Source organism: Poecilia formosa, unplaced genomic scaffold (assembly GCF_000485575.1).
Source record: "Poecilia formosa unplaced genomic scaffold, Poecilia_formosa-5.1.2 Scaffold2246, whole genome shotgun sequence".
Classification (NCBI taxonomy): Eukaryota; Metazoa; Chordata; class Actinopteri; order Cyprinodontiformes; family Poeciliidae; genus Poecilia; species Poecilia formosa.
Genome location: NW_006802185.1, coordinates 1 through 22,759, shown reverse-complemented (window position 1 = coordinate 22,759; position 22,759 = coordinate 1). Strand labels below are relative to the sequence as shown.

At 38.2% G+C, this 22,759-nt stretch overlaps 1 protein-coding gene and 1 long non-coding RNA gene across 3 annotated transcripts; one reads left to right on the top strand and one right to left on the bottom strand.

Moving 5' to 3' along the window:
* Nucleotides 1-838: 838 nt before the first annotated feature.
* LOC103133093 (CTD small phosphatase-like protein) lies at nt 839-19,747 on the bottom strand. 2 transcript variants are annotated; one of them, XM_007544856.2, is made up of 9 exons: nt 19,208-19,747; nt 18,792-19,076; nt 9,423-9,571; nt 9,215-9,247; nt 7,058-7,159; nt 5,650-5,706; nt 5,226-5,318; nt 4,167-4,352; nt 839-3,614 (listed from the first exon to the last, which is right to left on the bottom strand). In XM_007544856.2, exons 2-9 carry the CDS (start codon nt 18,865-18,867, stop codon nt 3,489-3,491), a joined length of 822 nt encoding a protein of 273 aa, XP_007544918.1. In that variant the 5' UTR covers nt 18,868-19,076; nt 19,208-19,747; the 3' UTR covers nt 839-3,488. The 2 variants fall into 2 exon arrangements, with proteins under 2 accessions (XP_007544918.1, XP_016523225.1); XM_016667739.1 differs by lacking the exon at nt 9,215-9,247 and having other exon boundaries at nt 18,792-19,746.
* A 1,649-nt stretch (nt 19,748-21,396) lies between these two features.
* Nucleotides 21,397-22,716, top strand: LOC107835384 (uncharacterized). Its single transcript, XR_001661207.1, has 2 exons — nt 21,397-21,683; nt 22,532-22,716. It is a non-coding gene; the product is annotated as an uncharacterized LOC107835384 (long non-coding RNA).
* The last annotated feature ends 43 nt before the right edge of the window (nt 22,717-22,759 follow it).

Here is a 22,759-nt window from a genome sequence, read left to right as displayed (position 1 = left end):
ATTTTATGTAGTTTAAAGAAAAACATCCTAAAAACGGCATGCTTTGTTGTCACCAATAGATTCAGCCATTAATGATTTAGTTTTTATGTACCATCATCTGACGTTTTTCTTTTTTATCATCAGTAAACACTTTAAAAGTGAAACGTGTGTTGTTTTTTTTTATTAATTTTGCATCAGACTGTCCAGCAGATCAGTCTGGATGTGCCTCAGGAGACTCACAAGGAGAGTGCCTTTTGTGTTTCCACAGAATAAGATTGTTGCCAAGTGAGCTTTGCGTTGACACACCCTTTGTACACAGCGTGCCGATAAGACAGACAAGGAAGTGCTACAGTAATGTGAAGTCAAAGCTCTATGATCTCAACAGGACATTAATTAGAAAAGGGAGTAATTATTCCTGTTAAATTAAAAAATGTTTACTTTGAAGTTTTTGAAGTTCCATGAAGTTATTTCAACAATTTCACTGGATATTCCTGCAGACACCCATCAACCTTTTGCAGCAACTAGTAAAGACGTAACAGTCTTAAAATAAGTCTTTTATTGCAGTGGCTTTTGAAAAAAAAAATCCATTATTTTAAGTTTATTCCAGATCAAACACATGGTGTTCGAGTTAAGTGGATGCTTAGGGCATCCACACCACCAGAGGGCCCCCCCAAGAGCCCTGAGGTAGCATGATAAAATTTGGAATATCCAAATGAAAAGAAAATCTGCTTGGGGTCCCAAAAAGGCTTGGACCGGCCTTGATTTATTCAGTCTGCAGTGCGGTTAAAAGTGTAATAAAAGAAGTGGCAAATACTTTTTCAGAGTATGATTAAAAGAACCCAGACATGAGAAATTTATAGTTTCAATGAAGACTTTATTAAAGAAAAAAAAAAATGCTCAGAATGACAAACACTGCCAAAACTCAAAAGTCAACAAAAACCAGCATGTAAAAAAAAAAAAAAAAAGTGAAGAACCTGATCCAAATAAAAACCACTGTGGTTTAAACTCAAGTGTTTCCGAACTTTGGTGTTAATACAAACTGATCAATGTGATTATAAGTGAAAATGATACATGGTGGAAAAAAAAAGAAAAACTACTGAAACCAACGGACACACAAACTCGACCCCTGATAGGAAGGTCGAGACCCAATGGGTGGCTCTTACCAAAAGACAAAAGAAAGGGACACAAAAGGTCTGAAAGAGAGAAAAGAACAAACTGAGAAAAAAAAAGATGGATTACATGCCATTTTTTATACCAAATACTGATGAGATGTAGGTAGAAAAATATTACAATGAAACATTTTCAGATAAATAAATCAGTGAGGCGGAGAGTAGAAGCAATGCTTCATATACTTAAAGAAAAAAAGAGAAAAGCATTGCACTGAAACCATAATGACCTGAACACTCACTACAGACAAAACACAGATCAGATGATCAGGTTTTCCCTTTTCCTGAAAGAGCAGCGACCTTGAAAATTGGGGGAAAAACAAAACAAAACAGGAACTTGTGAAGTAGTGTACCCATTTCATAAAATACCCATTAATGAATCCCAGCGTCCTCAGAGCCCAAACAGCTTCGGCTGAGACGCACGTGATCTACATGTGCAGCTCGGCTTCAAGACCCCGTAATAAAAACAGCACAGACGCAACAGCAACCTTGTAAAATGTAACATTGGAATCAAGGAAAAAGAATTGCTTTTGTGTCTCCGTAGGCAGTAAGGCGTCAATGCCAAAAGATTTTAGGTTCTTCACAGTTCCCTTTTTTTTTTTTTCTTCTTTCAGTTTCTTTGCCCTGGTAGGTAGTGTTTCATTTCACCCTGGACCAGGACTGAAGATCCCCTCCCCTCACTGTGGCATCCTTTTCACAGTCTGCCTTGACGAAAGCTGGTAAACATGGCGATGTAGTCGACCTGTTCACTGGAATCACCCGCGCAACATTCAAAACTGTTCCAGCACTTTAAAATCTGATTTAAAAAAAAAAAAAAAAAAACACTTCCTGGTGTCATCAAATCGTGTGTTGCAGAAAAACCTCCACTGCCGAGATTTGTCAAGTGCTCTTAGAAACAACAAACATACTGGGACAGGAAAGAACAAGAAAACAAGGAAAAAAAAAAAAAAAAAAGGTTATTGCCATGGTAGCTAATGTTGCAGCATTCGGTTTTGCTGGGCTCCTCTCAAACATAGGCACTGAGGTGAAGAAGAGTTTTTTTTTTCCCTCTTTAAAAAGAAAAAGTCTGGGAAGATAAACATCAAACATGGTCTTTGCTGGTTTTTACACCAGGGCTGGATAAGGCCAGGCCACAACCGCACGCAAATCAGGATGAAGGTGTGATTTTTAACAAACTTTTCCTAAAGATCCTCGTGTCTGACAAAAAAAAAAAAAGAACATGGCACTTGGACCATTTTGCTGCAATAACCCCCAGACTCTTTCAGAAAAAAAAAAGCACATAAAAGAGCTAGCCATCTGATAAACATGACAGATTATCTCAACACACAAAAAATAAACTATAATGCTATATTTAGTAATGGTCTACTCAAATTCTGGCAAAGATATGAAGCGTGTTGAAACGCATTTCCTCATTTTGGCAAATAATAAAATGCAATATGGGAAATAATGTGAGAGAGAAATGAACGAATGGCACAGTTTTATCTGAGCTTTCAGATCAAATCATCAAAAAAAAAAAGAAAAAAAAAAAAGAAAAACAGCTTGCAGGTGGGGGAGTTGATGTTCTGCAAGCGTTCTAACACAAAAGAACTAGCTCTACAAATAATAAAAGTTGAAAGAAACAAAGTCGCATCTATATAATGGCACAAGCATACAGGAAAAAAAAACTACGAGACAAATACCCAGCGGATGATGATCGAAAAAAAAAAAAAAAGCAAAGTACAACCTTAGATAAAGATGCTTTTGTGTCCACTTTTGAAGCAAATTCTGCCATGTAGAAAACAACTCCCCATATAAACGACATTCATACAAGGCACTTCATTCAGTAAGAAAAGAGTCACAGTCCTTTCTACTACCAGAAACTGCCTGCATAGCAACAATATGAGGGCAAAATAGTTTCCAGGCTTTTGTGTGGTACCACAAAAAGTGTCTAAAGATGGAAAGTTGATTTTTCTTTTCTCTTTTTTTTTGTCTTTTGCTTTTGGTTTTAAAAATTAGCACTTTACTGAATAGTAAAAGTCTGCCGATTTGAAAATAAAGACCAGAGTTCGTTCCTCTTAGTATTTTGTCCTCTGCTCTGTCCGCTTTCTGAGAGACACAGTGGTCCTGGGGTAATAAAGGTTTTTAAGTTTGTTTTTCTGATGGCACTCGGAAGGCAGCCAGTCACCAGGAGGAGAGAGAGAGAGAAAAAGAAAGAGAGAAAGAGAGAGAGAGAGAGCGGGTTTCCACAGTGAAGCGTTGCCATAGAGTCGTCGTCCAGGGGCCGGAGACAACAACGACGGGCCGGAGAAAGGGACAGAGAGCGACTCACGGAGAGAAGGAGGAAGAGGAGGGCAGCGTGTCCTGCTACCTGCTCCGGAAGTTCTGCAGGACCCCGTAAACCTCGTCTTCTTTGCTGAGTCCCTCGAAAAAAGGCAGCAGGTCCAGGAGTTCTGTGTCATTCATGTCGTCGAACCAGGACTGAACTGGGACCTGGGCGGACAAGGAGCGACGTCAACACTCGGCTTGATTCAAAGGACGCATTCTAGAAACTCTCAGAACTTCACAGAATAGTTGGATTTAGATTACACAGAGGTGGACTACAGTTACGATCAAAATACCTATGAAAAACATTGAATTTTGTAACTGTAGCAAAATGCAAAACATTCAAAAGATAGAAATGATTTCCAAAGGGACTGCAAGGTTTCCCCCAGAAAACTTGCTAAGCCTGGTGCTCGGGGCGCTAGGGCAGGGCCATGTTTTTGAGTTAAAAAATGTTTAAAGTTGACAGGAAATTTGAAAATATCAATTGATCGTTATACATTACTGGAAGACTGGAAGGTTAATACCTAACCACCAACCATAAAGTCTTAAAAACAGGCAATAATAACAACAACAAACTAAAATAAACAATTCTAAGCCTGGTGGGGGCACAAGTAAAGCCTGGTGGCCCGCCAGGCTCATAATACACTGAGGGAATCCCTTGGACCGTTTGTTGTTTTCTGATGTAACCCAAGTAGAAACAGACCACAAACAAGAACTTACAGCATTTTCTGGATGGAAAATATAGGACGCGGGTGAATTGTCGACAATAATAACGTTATTGAGCTCCCGCCCCAGCCGACTGAGGTCTTTGACGTAGTTCCCTCTGTGAAACACGCAGGACTCTCTGAAGAGCCGTGCTCGAAAAACGCCCCACTGGTCCAACAGGTCGGCCACAGGGTCTGCGTACTGTCCAAACACACACAGACACACACACGTCACGATGGCGAACATCAATACACACGTTTTCTTTTTATTTTAATGTGGAGCACAGAGATATGTTTCAAGCCACAGTTCTAAGCAGAACAACTAAATGCAAAACTTGTTTCAAAAGAAAAGCATGGTATCCTCAATTCATTATTAAGCAAGGAAGATGTCAGCAAACACTACTCTAGCTCACAAAAAGCGCCGTGGTTCCTAGCCTTTTACTCAGCATGTAAAACGGCTCTTAAAGCAATAATTACTACAGATGCACCAATCCGATATTAATATCTGTATCAGGTATGTCTAGAATCTATAAGGACTGATCTATTTAGTTTAATTCTATGCTTTATTTAACATTAATTTTAGAATAACTAATTTCACTTTCTGAACCAGTTGGAAGAAGAAAGTTTGTTGCAATTTATTTCATTTTCTTTAATATTTACTCTATATTGGCTGTTCTCCTAATTACACTGACTGAACAAATTAAAGTTGTTTTTACATGTTTGACTAACCCTGAAGTACTTGTGCAGTTATCAATTAAATTTGCTATTTAGCACATTTATGCGTCTTTTTTTTTCTAAATAAATGTTTTAAGTCAATGCAGCTCAGATATTGTTATCCGTAGTGAAAAAGTGGATCGGTGCATCCCTAATAATTACAGGCATGTTACTTGATTATCTCTTAAGAAAACTTACCGATTTATTATTGGAAAAGATAAATAAAAGTAGAAGAAAAAAAAAAAAGGACGACAACAAATCAAACAATATGAGAAGACCAAAAGAGCACAACAACAAAATGAAGTGTCACTAGTTAGTAGACAGAACAGAGAAATAAAAAAATAAAATAAATCCCCCAAACCTTAGCGAGACTGGCTGTGAAGAGCACACATTCGAACAACTCTCCCATCTTCTGGAGGAACTCGTCCACATGGGGCCTTTTCAGCACGTACACCTGAACCAGAACCAAAGACGTCCCATTAAAAACCAACTCCTTCATTTCCACCATGTGGTATTTTCACATAGTTCAGCTACAAACATCGACGTTAGCATAAGTACTTCCTATGTCACCTCGCTCTCCGCCCATTGGCCGACACCCAGTGCAAGTAATCATGAATAGGCCAACCAGGATACACACAGCCTATCCTGGATTACTTGAACTGGATACCAGTCAGTCTCTGCAGGGTCTTCACACAGGAAACAAAAAGAAACTCCCCACCAACCCCCCAGCTCTTCTAAGAGTCACTCGTCTGCGTCACAGAAATGTTTTTGGGTGTGTACAATACCTGATGAACGGTACCATCGATCTCCACCGGTACAATAAAATCAGCGTTACTGATGGGCTGCAGACACAAACAGAGCGCATGAGGATCACAGTACCGCAACCGAACAGCAGAGGTCCTGCTTGCAGCAGTTTTGGACAAAACGTCCTAGCAGATGGTTTGACTGATGAGTTGCTCTTCTCTCTTTAACCTGCGTGGTAATTCAGCAGCCCAGACAATGAAGCAGTTATTTTAGGACTAACTAGACAGCGGGAGGAAAACCTGCTGGTAAAACGATGCAAATGGGAGCAGAGTTACTCACAGATAACGCCACAATTATAACAAACACAAAACTAGAGGTGCAGAGCCTGACACGGCTTTACCCTCAAACCAAACAGAATGCATGGTTTCTGCAGGTGTTTTAAAGACTATTATGAGATTTAAGACCTGTATCATGACAGAAATTTACAAAAGAAAATGAAATATTTTGAGCAGCTTTTTTTTTTTTTTTGCACAAAATCCACATATCACATTGATTAGCAACAGAAGTGAGTGAGTGGCGAAGACGACCGTCGTCCAGTCAACTGGCGATAAATTTACATTCCCACATTACAGAATCAAAAAAAGAAAAACCAGCTAGCTAGTTAGCGGGAGCTTCAACTGTCTAATGTCACAGAACAAAATGAAGATGTGAGAATGAGATCCCAAAATGTTTGGTTGACAGAAAAGTTCTGCGAAAAAATAAACTACACAGAACATACGAGATTAAACAGTCCTGACATGACAAGACTTAAAACCTGTGATTAACATATTTAAGGTCAATGTTTATTTGTATGATGAATTTAGAATTTTTTTTTAAGGACGTGGACACCCTGGAATAAACAAAACTTTAATTTGCAGTTCATTTTTGCCAGACCTTTGATTAATGGCACAAAGGAAGATCACCGATTTTGACCTGCCGATTCCGAATTTGTCCGATACCAATTTCTCTTTTCTTTTTTTTGCCTGATTAAGTTGCTATATATAGCAACTAAGTATCCAAGTTAGCAACAGTAGGGTGACCATTTCACTTCATGCAAATAAAGTTTTCCATTGCAGTTTTGCAAAACAAACCAATATTGATATTACAAAAAATACCTCATCCCAGCACCAAAATTTTATTTTGAGAAATGTAAATTTATCAGAAATTGGTGCTTCCATTAAGCAAATTTAGTTTCGAAATTGAACAATTATATGAAAACGCAGCTAGTAGCTGATTATCAGACCTTTGTGGAGGAAGGTAAAATTGGCAATCACCAATCCCCCAAAATTAAAAGAAATTATGGCAATTTATTGGTGCATCCGTACTTAAAACAAATACTGCTGAAGAGAAAGAACAGACATTTACAGGTGACAAATGAACAGAGCAACAACAACTTCAGTCCCCTCTTACCTTAAATGAGCTGTGCACGAGGGTTTCATCCAAGTCTATCACCACACACTTTCTACCATAGTCAGATATTTTCATCTCTGGTAGGAGGTATTTGGCTGGCGGCTGCAGAGAGGAAGAAGCAGATGATGTCAGATCTACAGAGAGAAACTTGGCATTAAGTTTGGCATCCTGCAGGAGAAGCTCCCAAACATATTGTGTTAGGAAACAGAGTTAAGCCAATTCCAGAATTATGCATGAAACTGGGTCAAAGCTTTAAAACGACAAACACGTCAATGCCTCGTTAGTGGGAATTTTCCTGCTACTCCCAAACACTCCAGCACATCTGAAGTATTGTTGTAAATTTGAAAGGAAGATCATCTTTAATTTAGTTTGTCTCCGTTGGCGGGTTTGGAAAGCATAAACTGAGCTCCGACGTGTTGGATAAGGTGTTGCTGTGCACTAAAAGTAGCAGATCCAACAGCCACACAAACGTTACATCACATCTTCTAGTATTGGCCGTGCTTCAACTCTAGTAGCAGGAAATCGTCTCCCACTTTACAAATCATTAGCGAGATCCAAGCTAGGCTGGATTACATTTGTTTGGAAGGGCAGAACTAAAATATCAATGAAGAGACGACAGGTTGTTAGTTGTTAATTTGACACTTTTGTGTGTTTTTCCCCATTATAAGAGGTTGTGGGGGGTTATACGTTTTTCAGGAGATGCTAGTAAACCCAACCTACACATGAAATGTGCCTCCGCGTTGTAACAGTGCCGTACGAGAGTAGCAGAGCCTCGCTGATGAGTAATCTGATTTAGCCGGTCACAGGTAAGCAGATCAGAGCTTTGACTAAAGGGATCAATTAGTTTTGCCCCAAGTGAGCTCACAAGCCAATGAATGAAGTGTTTGAGTAATTTTTTTACTTAATTTATTAGTAGCATGACAAGGCAGCTCATAAAAATGGACGTTTCTGAACAGTTGTGTTAACTTATTAGTAGACCAAGTGTTATTCATGCAGGTCAAGTGTCTTGCAAAAAGAACTCATATTTCAATACTACTACAATTCATATAATTTAACAGGATTTTATAAGACAGGCCAACAAACTAGTGCAGAATTGTGACGTGAAACAAAAATAAAACATGCTTTACATTTCTGACCACACTCTCAATGACGTAGCATGCATTTGCATTAAATTTTCATGACTGTTTATAATTTTTCTTTCACTTCACAATTATGCACTACTTTGTGTTCAACTATTGCAATAAATCTGAGGTAGTATTTTTTTTTTTTTTTTTAAAGTTTGAATATTTAAAGTAGGGCTGAAACGAATAATCAACTAATTGCGATTTATCGTAATTGAAATAATGGTCGGCTAATTTAGCAATTGATTAATCTTTAAATGGAGCATACAGTCATAAGAAGGCCAACTGGTGGAAGAGCAGCAGCAATTAAACCAATACTACAAAATATATTTAGCATTAAATATAAAAAATGATCTGTGATTATATTCCAGTGAAGACTCAAGTAGTTTTAGCTTTACTCAGCTCAAATTCAGCCCAAAAAAGGAAAAAAAATCCTAATAACCACTTTTTGCTATCCAATTATTGATCTGTTTACAAATAAAAATTGTCAACATTACACTGTATTGATGTCAAGTCAGGCAGAAAAGGCTGAGCTTTTCACACGCTGATTTAGCTGCAGATGCATCTTCTGTTACAAGTGATCAAACGATCACTAAAGAAATTATACGTTTTAGCATTATAAGCAACAACATGTTTATTTTCCTTTTTGTTATTTGCATTTTAATGTACTTATAATATCGTATAAAAAGGACCAGGTGGCTAAATTAAAAAAAGAAAAGCGAAATAAGCAGAATGTGCTCATTTGCTTATCCAATTAATTGCCTAATTGATTAATCGTCAAAATAATCAATATAATTATCATTAGTTACAGCCCTAATTTAAAAAGGGACATGAACGTATTTGCAAGTCCTCAACGGTTTTGTGTAATAGGTGCATCCATCACACACCTTCCACACATCCTGTGATGTAATCAGCTGAAAATAAAGTGAAGCAAACGAAGCAGATTTAAAGCTCTGTGAGGAGCCCACACAGAGAGGCTGCACCAGCCCACCGGCCTGCATGCAAGGAAGGAAAATAAAATATGCATGATACATACACTAGGGACAGGGATGACCTCAACCTGGTCACACTACAACACAAGAGAAAATAACACACAAACAAAATCCAGGGTAAGGATTAGAAGAACACACACAAACACAACAGATAAAGGTCACAGAATCAAACACTAACAAAGACGCTATTCACAAAAGATGAAGCAGTCCTGCAGAGTAAGATCTGTCCGACGCAGCCTGGGTCTGTCCTACCTTGGGAGGCGATCCGTTCTCCTCAACAGGTGGAGGCAGAGTGCTGTTGGTGGCTGGTGGCTCCGCATTGTAGTTGCGAAAGCAACAAAAGAGTGTGCAGAATATGCTTCGGTTCCTCTGCTTCTTCAGGCTGCTGTTCGACTGGGATGCTGTCGGAAAAGAACAGGCGCAGGAGAGGAGGGTGAACGTGTAGAAACGCTAACAGATAAGTCGATCACAGAGAGGCAGCAGGCGGGAAATTACAGATCTGCCCGTCAGGACTTTCCTAAACAATACCGATTTTCAGTTTAAATTATCCGAGAGCCGACTGGCCCGTTGCGATTGAAAGAGGTCGAAGGTCCTGCACGCGCCTTGATACAGAGAGTGACTTCAAACTGAAAAGGACTTGCACGGTTTTCACCAAACATATCCCTAAACGGAGATAAAATGATTAATCAAATTAATCGTGATGAATGGATTATTGAAATAATGGTCGACTGATTTAATAATTAATTGATTAACTGGAAAGAATCTTTTAGTGCATTTCTAATATTTTATGAAAAATGGATGAAGTGGTCAAATGAAAAATCTGCAAAATGTGCCCAAAATGTTTTTATCCGATTAATCGTCAGAAAAATCGATTACTAGAACAATCCTTACCTGCAGCCCTGTCCCTAATATTCATGTACTTTTTATTAAACTCAAAACAAAACGCATCAAACTACATGCGGCTGGTTGATGCATTTATATTATATTTAATAAACAAGACAAAAAAAAGAGAAAAAACTGATTTTTCAGTATTTGACCTGCAGATCACAAACCATAGACAATTAAGAAAAAAATTATTTTTAATTAAAACAAAAAAAGGTCCTCAAATTGGGGCATCTCTACTAAAAAGTATTTAGATTTAATAATTCCTGTCAAAGTACAGACAGATGACATAACTGGTTTGTTCAACAGCACTGAGGCCATTGAACAAACTAAACAATAGCCTGAACGGTGCGACCACAGTGCAGTCGGGTTGATTTTGGAGACGACCTCTGGAAGAACAACTGATCAGAAAATAACTCTGCTGGCTGGATGACCTCATCACTCAAACACTGTGACAGTTCAGAGCGCGCTCTACTCCAATTGCAAATCGCCTCTCATTCCTGAACTACGAAGCATGGACTAAATCAGACGCCGAGTCTTTATTAATAGGGACGACTCAGAAGCTGCACAATCCTCCTAACCCAACCCCCCAGAAGTGGCGTCCATTGCCCGATTGGACAAGATCCTTCTTTTTTTCTTTTTTAAATTCACGATAGTTTCCCCTCCTGTTTGAGCTGGCAGGTGAGTGACGGAAGCAGCCTGAACATGCAGAGAGGAAGAGGGAGGAGGAGGAGGAAGAGGGAGGCTCTCAGACCCCACAGAGCCTATACATGGCTGCATTCCTCTCCAGCCATTAACCCCATCCCTCCCCCCAGCAGAATGCAGCCAGAGGCCAGCGCACAGTGAAAATCTTTACGTCAAATCTTTCGGCATCTTAATATTGCGACACTTTGGATTCCTGACCTTAAACGAATACAACAGGAAGCGCATCAGTCCCAAAAGAAGAAGGGTTTCATTCTGGTAACCATAATGTTCCCTGAGGTGATTTTTCACAGCTGTGTTTGGGGGAATAAAATACTCCTGCAGATTACGGCAGCATGTCAGAGTTACTTGTAATGCCGTCTGCTCTGTCGTTTCCTACAGCTTTGACCCACGTTAATTACAGCCTTTTGAGCAAAGACATGCTGGGTATTTAGGCCATCTGATCAGTGACTTAAGTTCCTTCACTAAAACAGAAAGATGGACTCAACAAGGATGCAAAGTGCTGTGAAAAACTGTTGCTCTCCTACAGATTTCTGTTTTTCCCCCCTTTCCTTTTATTGCCTCACTTCAAACCTAACATTTTATTTTCTGAAGTGACTTTCAGATGATGATTTTAAAAATAAAAAAAGAGCAGAAGCAGGTTATCCAATCATACCTGGACTTTGGAGAAAGTAATAAAACCATTTGTTAAGTCATAAATTGTTAATTATTGTATTAATCAAATATTCTCATGATTAATTGGATTTTAAAAAATTGTGCAATCTGAACTGGGTGAAGCTTAAACTATCCCACTGGGGAAGTGTCTTTACTTTGAGAAAAATAAAGAAAAAGTAAAGACATCCTTGGAGTAGTAGCAGTTAGCAAGGCAGTCAGACGTTCAACAAATTTACAGATACTTTTTCATCTTACAAATAAAATGCAGTTTTTTTTTTTTACAGATTTCGTTCAATTACTGCTCTGACTGTTCTTTCAGAAAAATTGACATTTTTAGAGTATGTATACTCCAGTTAACGATTAATTGATTACTAAACTAGTTAATGATTAATTGTTTCAGCCCTACATAAATTAACTTAGTCACATTTTTTGTTGCCACACGAGTCAAACTCAGGCCTGAATACCACACAGTGTGCAAAAATCTAATTTTTTAAGCAATACAATGTTTAAAAAAAAAGCAACACAAAGAAGATTAAATTTTTACAATCTGAAGAGACATTTTGCCTCGAGGACAGTCAAATAAAACTCATTTAGTCATAGATGACACATGACTGTGAAGAGAAAAAATTAAAAATTGTCATTATTAAAGATACAGTGTTTAAGTTCTATTTTTAGGATTTAAAATAAAGAAACAAAGGAAGAGATTTTTTTTAAAGCTCAGATTCCAACCTAATAATAAAACAGACAAAAACTACTGGTATTTTTTTTGTCATCCATTGTGGAAATTCAGTGCAAATATTGAAAGAAAAACAACTGAAAAACAGTTAAAATCCTCCATTTATTATCAAGATTGGCTAAAAATTAGGAACCAAAGTTATTGACAGGCAGTGGAAGGTCCAAAGAGCCACTTTGACAGACGCCTCTTCTAGTCTAAACTGATCTAAACAAACCTTTACTTTTTCTTCCCAAACAGAGGTGATGTGAACCTCTTATTGGTGATCGTTGGCTATAGTAGAAAGATGTCACATCACTATGATCTTTTTGAAAAAGTAAACACATCCTTGGGGCAGTAGAAGCTAGGAAGGTAGTCAGATGTAAACTGCGTTAATCCGCCTCATCAGCCCAGATCATTTCTAAACCACAAGACCTGTGAGGTTCAGGAGCGGAGCGTCGTCGATGCTGTTGCACAACAGGAAGTCTGACACAAAGCTTATCAGATCGCTGCTCTGCTATCTGATGACCTGATGCAACCAGCAGGTTCAACCAACGTAACTTCACACAGATGAACAAAATAGTCCCAAATTTAAGAGTTTGTTAGGAATTACAGACTGAAAGCACATTGCTAACTTTCAACTCTACTGATATGAAGAATTATAGTGTGACTGAAAATATTCATTTTCTGACAAACATCAGTACCAGGATGTATTTGCTTATTAAGCTTACAGTGATACTACACATTTCTAAAAAGGGTGAAGGAAATATTACTGATAACTTCCAGAATCTAATGCAAAATGAAGTCAAGTTTAGCGTTTATGATATTTAAATTGGTTTTATAGTCTGGAACAGTGAAAGATAAAACCTGAAGTAGAATAAACTTTTGGAAAGACAAGGTAATCAAACAGCCTGGGATTTCTTTTAAACTAAAAATACAATCATCAGCATAAAAGGTTTGTATTTATCCAACTGGACTTTGTCTCTGCAAAGTAAAACCAGACCAGTGAGGCAGCTGTCGCCTTCCAGTGAATCACCAGTACAGTATTCATTCACCCAAAGCCCATCAGAACCAGACAGCATAACTGGATCACAATGCAAGTGTATGATTCATCATTTTTTTAACAGGAAGATAAGTCCTAAACAACGCTAAACAAACAAACAAAGACAATGTTGCAGTGACTTTGTTCTTATTGTTAGGAGCTATCAGACCCCTACTCACTAAAGTTGGGCGATATGAATGTAAAATTTTAATCACCATATTTTGCAGAATTTATTGTGATAAATAGTGACAGTAAAAAGGCTTTTACAACTTCTTCACTGTCTTTTTCCAGGCAACTAACTTTATGGCTTTTCATCTCACTGCTGTCAAAAAATACACAAAAACACAAATACGGCTTAAAAAAATTAGAACAGGCTTCTTCAGGACAAAAAAGTGACTTATTACCAAATTATGCCCTGTGACTATATTTTATCAGATTTTCACATTCATTGATTCTCTCCTTGAAACAAAAGTGGAGGAAATAGTAAAACAATAATTCAGGTAGTTTGGGGGCTTTTCTAAATGTTATTAATTGGAATTTACCATTTTCATGACGAACCTAAATATTCAAGGTTTCTCCAAGAAAACTTGCTCAGCCCGGTGGTTGGGCGCTAAGGCAGTCATTCATCCAGCCGCCCGTTGTGTTTTTGAGTTAAAAAATGTTTAAACAGGAAATTTGAAAATATCACTTGATAATTATGTGGTATTGAAAGATTGGAAGATTAATATTTGAACACCAACTATAAAGTCTTAAAAAATGCAAACATTTTTTTAAAAATTTAAAAAAAAGAAGCAATGCTTAGCCTGGTGTGGGCACAAGTAAAGCCTGGTGGCCCGCTAGGCTTATAATACACTGAGGGAAACCCTGAAATACCTTTTACAATTTTTTCTTTTCACAATAAAGATAAATCTCCAATTCCTATTACTCACGTGAAATTTAGGTCAATATTCCTGCGAGGCAAAAGAAAACGAAACAAAAACAGAAAACTAACCAATTTCTCCCCGATTTTACTACTATTCAGTAGGGTAGGTGTACACAGGTCACACATGTCAGGTTATTAAGAAGCCTGGTTAGTTTTTGTGCCAGTTCAAACAATGGAAGATCACCATTTACATTCATAAAAGCAGCAATCAAGCAGCACATTGGATAAACAAATCTCCTGTGTATGGTGACAGTCCTATAAAAACAGCTGTAAAATCTTTATTGTTGTTTATATCAAAATTATAATAGCCCTCCAAACACTGGCTTTTGCAGAACATAAAGCGCAAACAAAACAAAACCTGTTAATTTATTAACCTATGTCCAGGGAGAGAAGCCTGAAAGACTCGCCGACTAAATGAATAGGCAGGAATCGTGTTGTGTCACGACTCGACTCTCTCCAACTTTACAGACTCTTAATTGAGTGCTATTTTCAAACAGCGTTGCAATGAACCAGTGTGAATTTAAAGCGTCTGTGTACTGCCGTGGCTCCTGCAGTTCGTCCCATTGAACTCCTGCTTCAGACCCACGCAATGTCACTTTGTACCTAAATACTTAACAAGCGCTTTATAGCTCATTTCCCTTAAAAGGTACATCATGTTTTTAACAAATTATTTAAATATGTAAATCTCACATCTAATTTTTTAAATTTTATAAGATTTAACTTGCACTCTTATGATTAGTTGTGGTTTTTCTCCCANTTTTTTTTAAAGCTCAGATTCCAACCTAATAATAAAACAGACAAAAACTACTGGTATTTTTTTTGTCATCCATTGTGGAAATTCAGTGCAAATATTGAAAGAAAAACAACTGAAAAACAGTTAAAATCCTCCATTTATTATCAAGATTGGCTAAAAATTAGGAACCAAAGTTATTGACAGGCAGTGGAAGGTCCAAAGAGCCACTTTGACAGACGCCTCTTCTAAACTGATCTAAACAAACCTTTCCTTTTTCTTTTCCAAACAGAGGTGATGTGAAGCTCTTATTGGTGATCGTTGGCTATAGTAGAAAGATGTCATATCACTATGATCTTTTTGAAAAAGTAAACACATCCTTGGGGCAGTAGAAGCTAGGAAGGTAGTCAGATGTAAACTGCGTTAATCCGCCTCGTCAGCCTGGATCATTTCTAAACCACAAGACCTGTGAGGTTCAGGAGCGGAGCGTCGTCGATGCTGTTGCACAACAGGAAGTCTGACACAAAGCTTATCAGATCGCTGCTCTGCTATCTGATGACCTGATGCAACCAGCAGGTTCAACCAACGTAACTTCACACAGATGAACAAAATAGTCCCAAATTTAAGAGTTTGTTAGGAATTACAGACTGAAAGCACATTGCTAACTTTCAACTCTACTGATATGAAGAATTATAGTGTGACTGAAAATATTCATTTTCTGACAAACATCAGTACCAGGATGTATTTGCTTATTAAGCTTACAGTGATACTACACATTTCTAAAAAGGGTGAAGGAAATATTACTGATAACTTCCAGAATCTAATGTAAAATGAAGTCAAGTTTAGCGTTTATGATATTTAAATTGGTTTTATAGTCTGGAACAGTGAAAGATAAAACCTGAAGTAGAATAAACTTTTGGAAAGACAAGGTAATCAAACAGCCTGGGATTTCTTTTAAACTAAAAATACAATCATCAGCATAAAAGGTTTGTATTTATCCAACTGGACTTTGTCTCTGCAAAGTAAAACCAGACCAGTGAGGCAGCCATCACCTTCCAGTGAATCACCAGTACAGTATTCATTCACCCAAAGCCCATCAGAACCAGACAGCCTGACTGGATCACAATGCAAGTGTATGCATCATCATTTTTTAACAGGAAGATAAGTCCTAAACAACGCTAAACAAACAAACAAAGACAATGTTGCAGTGACTTTGTTCTTATTGTTAGGAGCCATCAGACCCCTACTCACTAAAGTTGGGCGATATGAATGTATAATTTTAATCACCATATTTTGCAGTATTTATTGTGATAAATGGTGACAGTAAAAAGGCTTTTACAACTTCTTCACTGTCTTTTTCCAGGCAACTAACTTTATGGCTTTTCATCTCACTGCTGTCAAAAAATACACATGGACACGGACTTTAAGTCCGTGTCCATGTCCAACCAGAGCCAGGTATTGTGTAGTTGGTGCTTTTAATCAGTTTTCAGTTAAATTAATTCAGTCCAACTCTATAACAGTCACAAAATATCACCAAAATCACTCTGTCCCTCTAAAATCTTTCAGAAATCGCAAAAGTGTATTGAATTGTATTGTTTGCTGAATATCGAAATACATATTGTATCATGAGATTATTGTATCACTACAGCCCTTTTATATATATATATATATATATATAAAGAACAGATAATGACACCTGATTAAACCAAAATACCTGGATGATCTTTAGCTGGTCAATAAACTTTAGACCACATTTCTTTACAGCAGACTTTCAGTAACAGATTATAGAAAAAATAAAACAAATTGATAAATATATGGGCAGTACAAAACTACATGTTTAGAAAACAAACAGTGATCAGATTTACTAGTTATTCCTAAAAGAATATTTTTACCAAGATTTTTTTTTTCTCTTCGGTTTGATCCAACAGCAAGAAGTTAGAAAACATTATTTAAAATTGTCAGCAAGCAAAACAACTTTTGCAAAAGTTATGCATTTAACTGCTTAGCACCTTGAGAAGAAAACAAAAACTTTCAAAAATATTTTATGTTTATTGTTGAATAAACTTTAAAGTTTAATAGAATTTTCTTGGAAAATATCAAAATCTCATAATATTGTTTTTGAAATCGCTACTTAAATAACTGCATCTGAAGCTGAACAGTAACCTCAAGCTGGAAGGCTGTTTATCGCTGCATTATAAAGTGAGATACAGTGGTATTGTCTAAGGCTAAGCTAAATCCCACCTGCAATGTTAATCTCCTTAAAGTCCCACATACCTCCCATCATCATCTCTGATGATGCCCACACAAGTCTCGGTCACAGAGACTCCATCTCAGTTACCGCACCATGTATCTGCACCCTGTGAGGGAAATGCGCTGTTGTGCTCCAAATAACTTCAGTTCTCGCATTACTAACGATCTGATAAGCAACAAAGTAACACGAGCGGCTGACCCGCACCTCACAAACCTGGTCGGAGAAGAGTACGTATATCAAGAGCATCACTCAGGATCATTGTTGTGCGGCACGGACTAAAAATAATACATTTTCTTTGCATAAAGTATGAAAGGGCCAAGTTAGATGGCTGTACAGTTCACTGGATGATGGGATAGTTCTGACAAAATTACTGGCAATAAGACTTCTTAGGGCACAAGAGTAAATTTGAAGATTGTTGCATGTCAGGATATAATTAAGAGTCTTGCTTTATGGACGAAAAGCCAATGAAATTCAACTTAAGAGTTCATACAAAGTTTCTATATTTATCCAGACTCAAATCTTCTCATTTTAAGTCAGTTTTTGTAGGCCGGTCACCATTTTCCACTAGTATACACATTAAATAAATATTTAGCAAGAGCTTGGATTTCTGTTTTCTCCACCCTCAGAAAAAGTATTAAAGGTGTTCAAAGTTGTATGACAAGGATTTGTAAAAACTGAGGGTTTGTGACTTTAAATGAAGCAATTACCCTCCCATTTAAAGGGTAATTGGGAGGGTAATTACCTTCCTAATTGCACAATTGAGCTATTAATTGAGATCCTCCTATGGTTGCAAAATATTGACATTTTATTGAGTTTTGCAAAACGTCCTAATGTCTTTTCTTTCTTCTCGTCATTCTTGGTCTTTAGCATTTCATTTATTGATCGGAAAGGCCAGCCGAACTTAGTTGACTGTTTTCCTAAGGGCTGCAACACAGTTTGTAATCCAAGAAAAAAAAGAATTTAATAAACAATTCGCCATCCTGTCTCCTTTATCAAACTCAATTCACAAAGGTGCTACAAAGCAGGTGCTGCTGGGTGACATTCAAGTAAATTGAAACTGTTTCTAAGTTTCAATCTATTAAAGCTAGCAACAACAACAACAACAAAAAACAAATATGAAAATAAGAAAAGCAGATTTTTCTGTATTTGATGTTAAAATCACAGACGGGTAAAAATCGGCCAATTCCGACCTCTCGCTGATTGATTGGTGCATCTCTAATTTCAGGCACCATGCTAAAAACAAACTCCAGGCTTATCGTCACCAGGACGCAGCGCCAGCTGACTCTACTGTAGTAACTTCCAAGAATCACCGTCCCTCATTTACATTACAGATCCGCTCAGATAATGTCGTCCAATTTTAAAAAGTAGCCCGATGCACTTAGATAAACTGCTTATTAATCTATCACTGCTACATAGCTCGTGTTGTATTACACCGCGAAAGCGCAGTATTCAGTTTAACGCGGACCGCTACTCAAATTTTGACAAACTTTTAAAGTACAAAAAGCACACCTGAGCGCTCATATTACCCAAGCAAACACTCAAAAGTAACGCTAAGCTAACTTCCTCAAGGGTGGCTAACTTAACCTGTTGAAAACATTACAAGAATTGCAGTGCAGCCGTTTTGATAGGACTGTCAGAGGTCGGTGACTCCAGAACAACAACCAGCAAGCGCAAATAAAAGTAGTTAGCCACCTAGCAATACTACCCTTAGACGAGTTCTCCTTACCTTTTTCTTGGTTAAAAGAGATTATTTCCTCCTCCTTCGGGTTGGAAACTTGAGTTATTATGGACATGTGGTCCATTGAGGCGGGTGTTTATTCTTGGTTCGTTTTGCAACAATGTTATTCGTCGTAACGCGCTTGCTTCGTCTGCTAGCTCCACTAAGCTAGCAGTTGACGCCGAGGGCGAGCAGCTTGGCCACAAAGCCAGGAAACCGTCTGAGGCGAAGCGTTGTGGCAGCGGTGGGAGCCAGCCAGCTAGCACGGTGCTGTTTGGAGGCTGTCATCTATGGCTTTCCGAAAAAAAAAAAAAAAAAAAAAAAAACATATATATATATATTGTTTCGAGCTAGTGCTTATAAGCAGCTTCGGCAATGTCTCTGTCTAAAAAAAAGAAGAAGAAAAAGGAAAACTAAAAACCGACCTTAAACTACAAACTAAGTAAAGTCGGGAAGCAGCTTTGGGGTTAGCCAGTTAGCTCCGAATATCCAATGCGAGGCCGTCCGTGTCTGGAACAGCGCTGAAAACACTCCGAAGCTCCTTCTGCCCGTCCAAAAAAACAAGCATGAATTACTCACAAGTGGCTCGGCGTCTTAAAAGGGAGACATGCACTTTTTAAGCAGCGTTTCACATCTGGTGGCCCGACATTCCCTGTGCAACATGGAGGCTTTATGTATTTTGAGTTCCATCTGAAGCGGGGGCGTTCGAGTGGGAGGGGGCGGTTTGTTTCTGTGATGGATTCTCTCCAGCAGGCAGGCGGGCGGGCGGCTCAAACTCGCCGCACTACGTTGCTCAAACCGTGCAGCTGACTGGACGATGCTTTCCCCTCCTGTACTGTAAAACGCAGCAAATTACGAAATGCGAATGACATGCATTTAATAAAATAAACTCAAATACTTTAACTGCAAAAACTAAAAACACGATGCAGACAGTGCGTGTTGTAGCAAATCCAACATTACACATTGAGCATCTAGTTTAGTTATGTTCCGTAACGTTTGGTGCGTGTTTTGTCAACGTTTAAGGACTTCTGGAAAACCTGGAGCGCCATCTAGTGTTTAAATCAGTGAAATGCATTTATGATGTTTTTGTAGGCTACTAAAACACTTGCTAGGTTTTGCAGCAGAACTCAAATTTAACTTTTTACTGTTTTGTCATTCAAAAATCACAAACCTTGATGTGTTTGAGGACAGTACAGGACCATCAGCATCATGGAAACCAAGTAACATGGGGAAAGAGTCGATAATAGTTAATAAAGCCCAAGACATAGTTGTTCATTTAAACTGATAAGCCAGAGAAGAAGACAATTAATCAGAAAATACCCTTGAAATTCACATCTTAAATAATCTAATTAAATTTCTGTCTTTTGATTTTGATCCATTTTTTTTCCATTTACATATAGTAGGTGTACTGGTTCCCAAATGTATATTTATTACTTAGATCCCATAAATAAATCATTAAACAGGCTTGTCAATAACATGAGACACATATGGGCAAGAGGTCTACTTCTAAGTTTGACAAATATTTGAATAACTAAAATTTCACCTGGACTAATCATTGCAGAGTTCCTGTTTTTCTTTTTTATATATAATTATTTTTCACGTGGTGGTAACAACCATTATCAAGGATTTGTGATGATAAAAACATGCAGTAGGTTTTACTGCTGGATTTGAAGTCAACATTAACAAGGCCACCCCTAGTTTTTTATTTTATTTTATTTTATTGTCTTTTATTTTATTTAGGAATGCTTTAGAGCATTGCCTTGCTGAATAATATAAGTGTACAATTGCTTAAGGTCAACAACTGGTGGCCGGGGGTATTTTTTTAGCTGGATATATTTGGCACAACTTTCTATTTCACAATTAAAGACTTATTATTTATAGAAAATTTTCCCAAAAAAACAAATGAATCAAAATTTATTTTCAAATGTAAATTTGTTTTCAGATTTTTCTTTCATACATAACAAATGTATTTAAATTAATTTGTTATGAATTAGGATCAATAACAAATGGATCTAAATTAGAAAACAGGTTTTTATATTTAGTTATTCATATCTGATTAATTGTTTTAATGATCTGAATCATTTAATAGTAACAAATCTTTAACACCTCTTTAAGTGCAGTATTGTGTGTAGAAATTAAAAATAATCTTTTGAGTCACAAAATTTCATAAATGCGGCACCTTTGGACTTTCTGAGGTGTATGCAAACACATCATAGGCGTGCCACCCACTGTTATAGATCACATCATTTCTGTATTTAACATCAGCTGTTAAATACAGAAAACGCTGACTAGAAATCATTTTTACACCTTTGTTTTGGCGCCCCCTCGAACAGCGCCCAAATCCCGCGCCACTGTATGACTAAAGTGAGTAAAAGAAAGCGGCTAATGAGGCAAGTAAAACAAAACAAAAAAGACCACGTTTGCTTCGCAAGACACAGGCTTTATATGTTTCATTGATTTATTTCCTTTGTTTTGCTCAAATATCCAATCGCGTCTAATTCATCACCTTTTGCTTAGCGATTCGTTTTTGATTAGAGCTGCTGTTACTGCAGTGGATGTAATACACCACCCTGTTCATTTCTCCCACCACAGAGTGTTTCGCTCTATGGTGCTGATGGGCTCGTTGTGGACCACCCCTCACTGCGGTGCTATAGTGAAGCATAAATATATCCCCCTCCTCCTCCTTCTTCTTTCCCTCCTCCTCTTCTTCCTCCTCCTCCTCCTCCTACTCTGGTTGAGCCCGCAACATCCTGACCGGCCTTGGCTGGTGATCGCAGGGAGCGCCAAGCCCGCACAGGGACGGATGAATTAGTGAACCTGCAGTGGCCGCCATTCGCTTCTCATTTCTTCTCTTTATTGGAGAGTCGTGAAGCAACACTGATTGTGCAAAGCGGACACAAGGTTGGTAAGAATTATTATTAGTATTATTATTATTTGTATTTATTGTTATTTGTTACAAGGAATTGAATTGAGATCCCAAATAACCCCAGTTTGTTGGTGCATGCGTCTTTATTTGTCGAGCAGTGAAACAAAAACAAAAACAAACAAGAAAGAAAGAAAGAAAGAAAGAAAGAAAGAAAGAAAGAAAGAAAGAAAGAAAGAAAGAAAAACCCTTCATCTGTATGCAGAGCACTTTGTTGGGGTCCTGCACAGCCATGGTTACATGTTGGCACGGGCACGTCGGAGTTTTTAGCCCAACTCCTTTTAGAGTAGAGTGCGCTTCATGAACTTGATGAACGCGCAGGCAGGGCACAAGTGGCGCTATCCTCCTCTGGGAAAAAAAAAAAAGTAGCCTTCCTCAGTTTTCTAACTCCCGATGCGCCATTCTTGGTTATTCCAGTCAGAGCTAATTATTCTGTGAAGTGAGTCCCCATGCAGCGGGGCTCAGATCACATAGCACTGCAGCTGCCCTGCTGCACAGCAGAGCGACTGAGAGCTAAAATAGGAAGGAGAGGTAGGGTTGCGCAGCTGACGATGCTGATTCCAAGGAGCCAGACCTCTTTCAGTCCCATTTAAGTCTACAGTCTCTCGATCGTAAAGGGTGATTAGTAAAGTGGCACTTGGTATTTTTGTATTTCAATTCAGCTTCCGTGGGTTGAAAAATAAATTAATATCTCTTCCATTGGTTGTCAATGGAGTCAGTTCCTCTCCCAAATCCTTTGAGAACGTTCTCTCTTTAGAAATAATATGTTTTGGTTCAATTTCTGTTACCATAGTGGGTTATTGTAACTACTTCTCAACACTTTTAGGCCTCCAGCGCACAGATTCGCCATGGGGATCAAGGCTGCTCTCCCCAGATATGAGCTGTATCTCTACTCTGCTGTGCTCGCAGGGGCTCTGATATGGGCTGGCAGTTGGATATTTGAAGCCTCCAGTGGTGAGTGCGTAACCCCTCTGGGGGGAATTGAAAAACACTCAAACACACACACACACACACACACACACACACACACGCACGCACGCACGCACGCACGCAC

Excerpts from the sequence above, each read along its gene's own strand:
- LOC103133093 (XM_007544856.2), bottom strand. The coding sequence starts at position 18,867 with ATGGACCACATGTCCATAATAACTCAAGTTTCCAACCCGAAGGAGGAG. Across the intron at positions 9,248-9,422 it reads AGAACGGATCGCCTCCCAAG|TGTGACCAGGTTGAGGTCAT; the intron begins GTAGGACAGACC and ends CTTGTGTTGTAG. Across the intron at positions 7,160-9,214 it reads AGGTCATCCCTGTCCCTAGT|CCGCCAGCCAAATACCTCCT; the intron begins GTATGTATCATG and ends TCCTCTCTGCAG.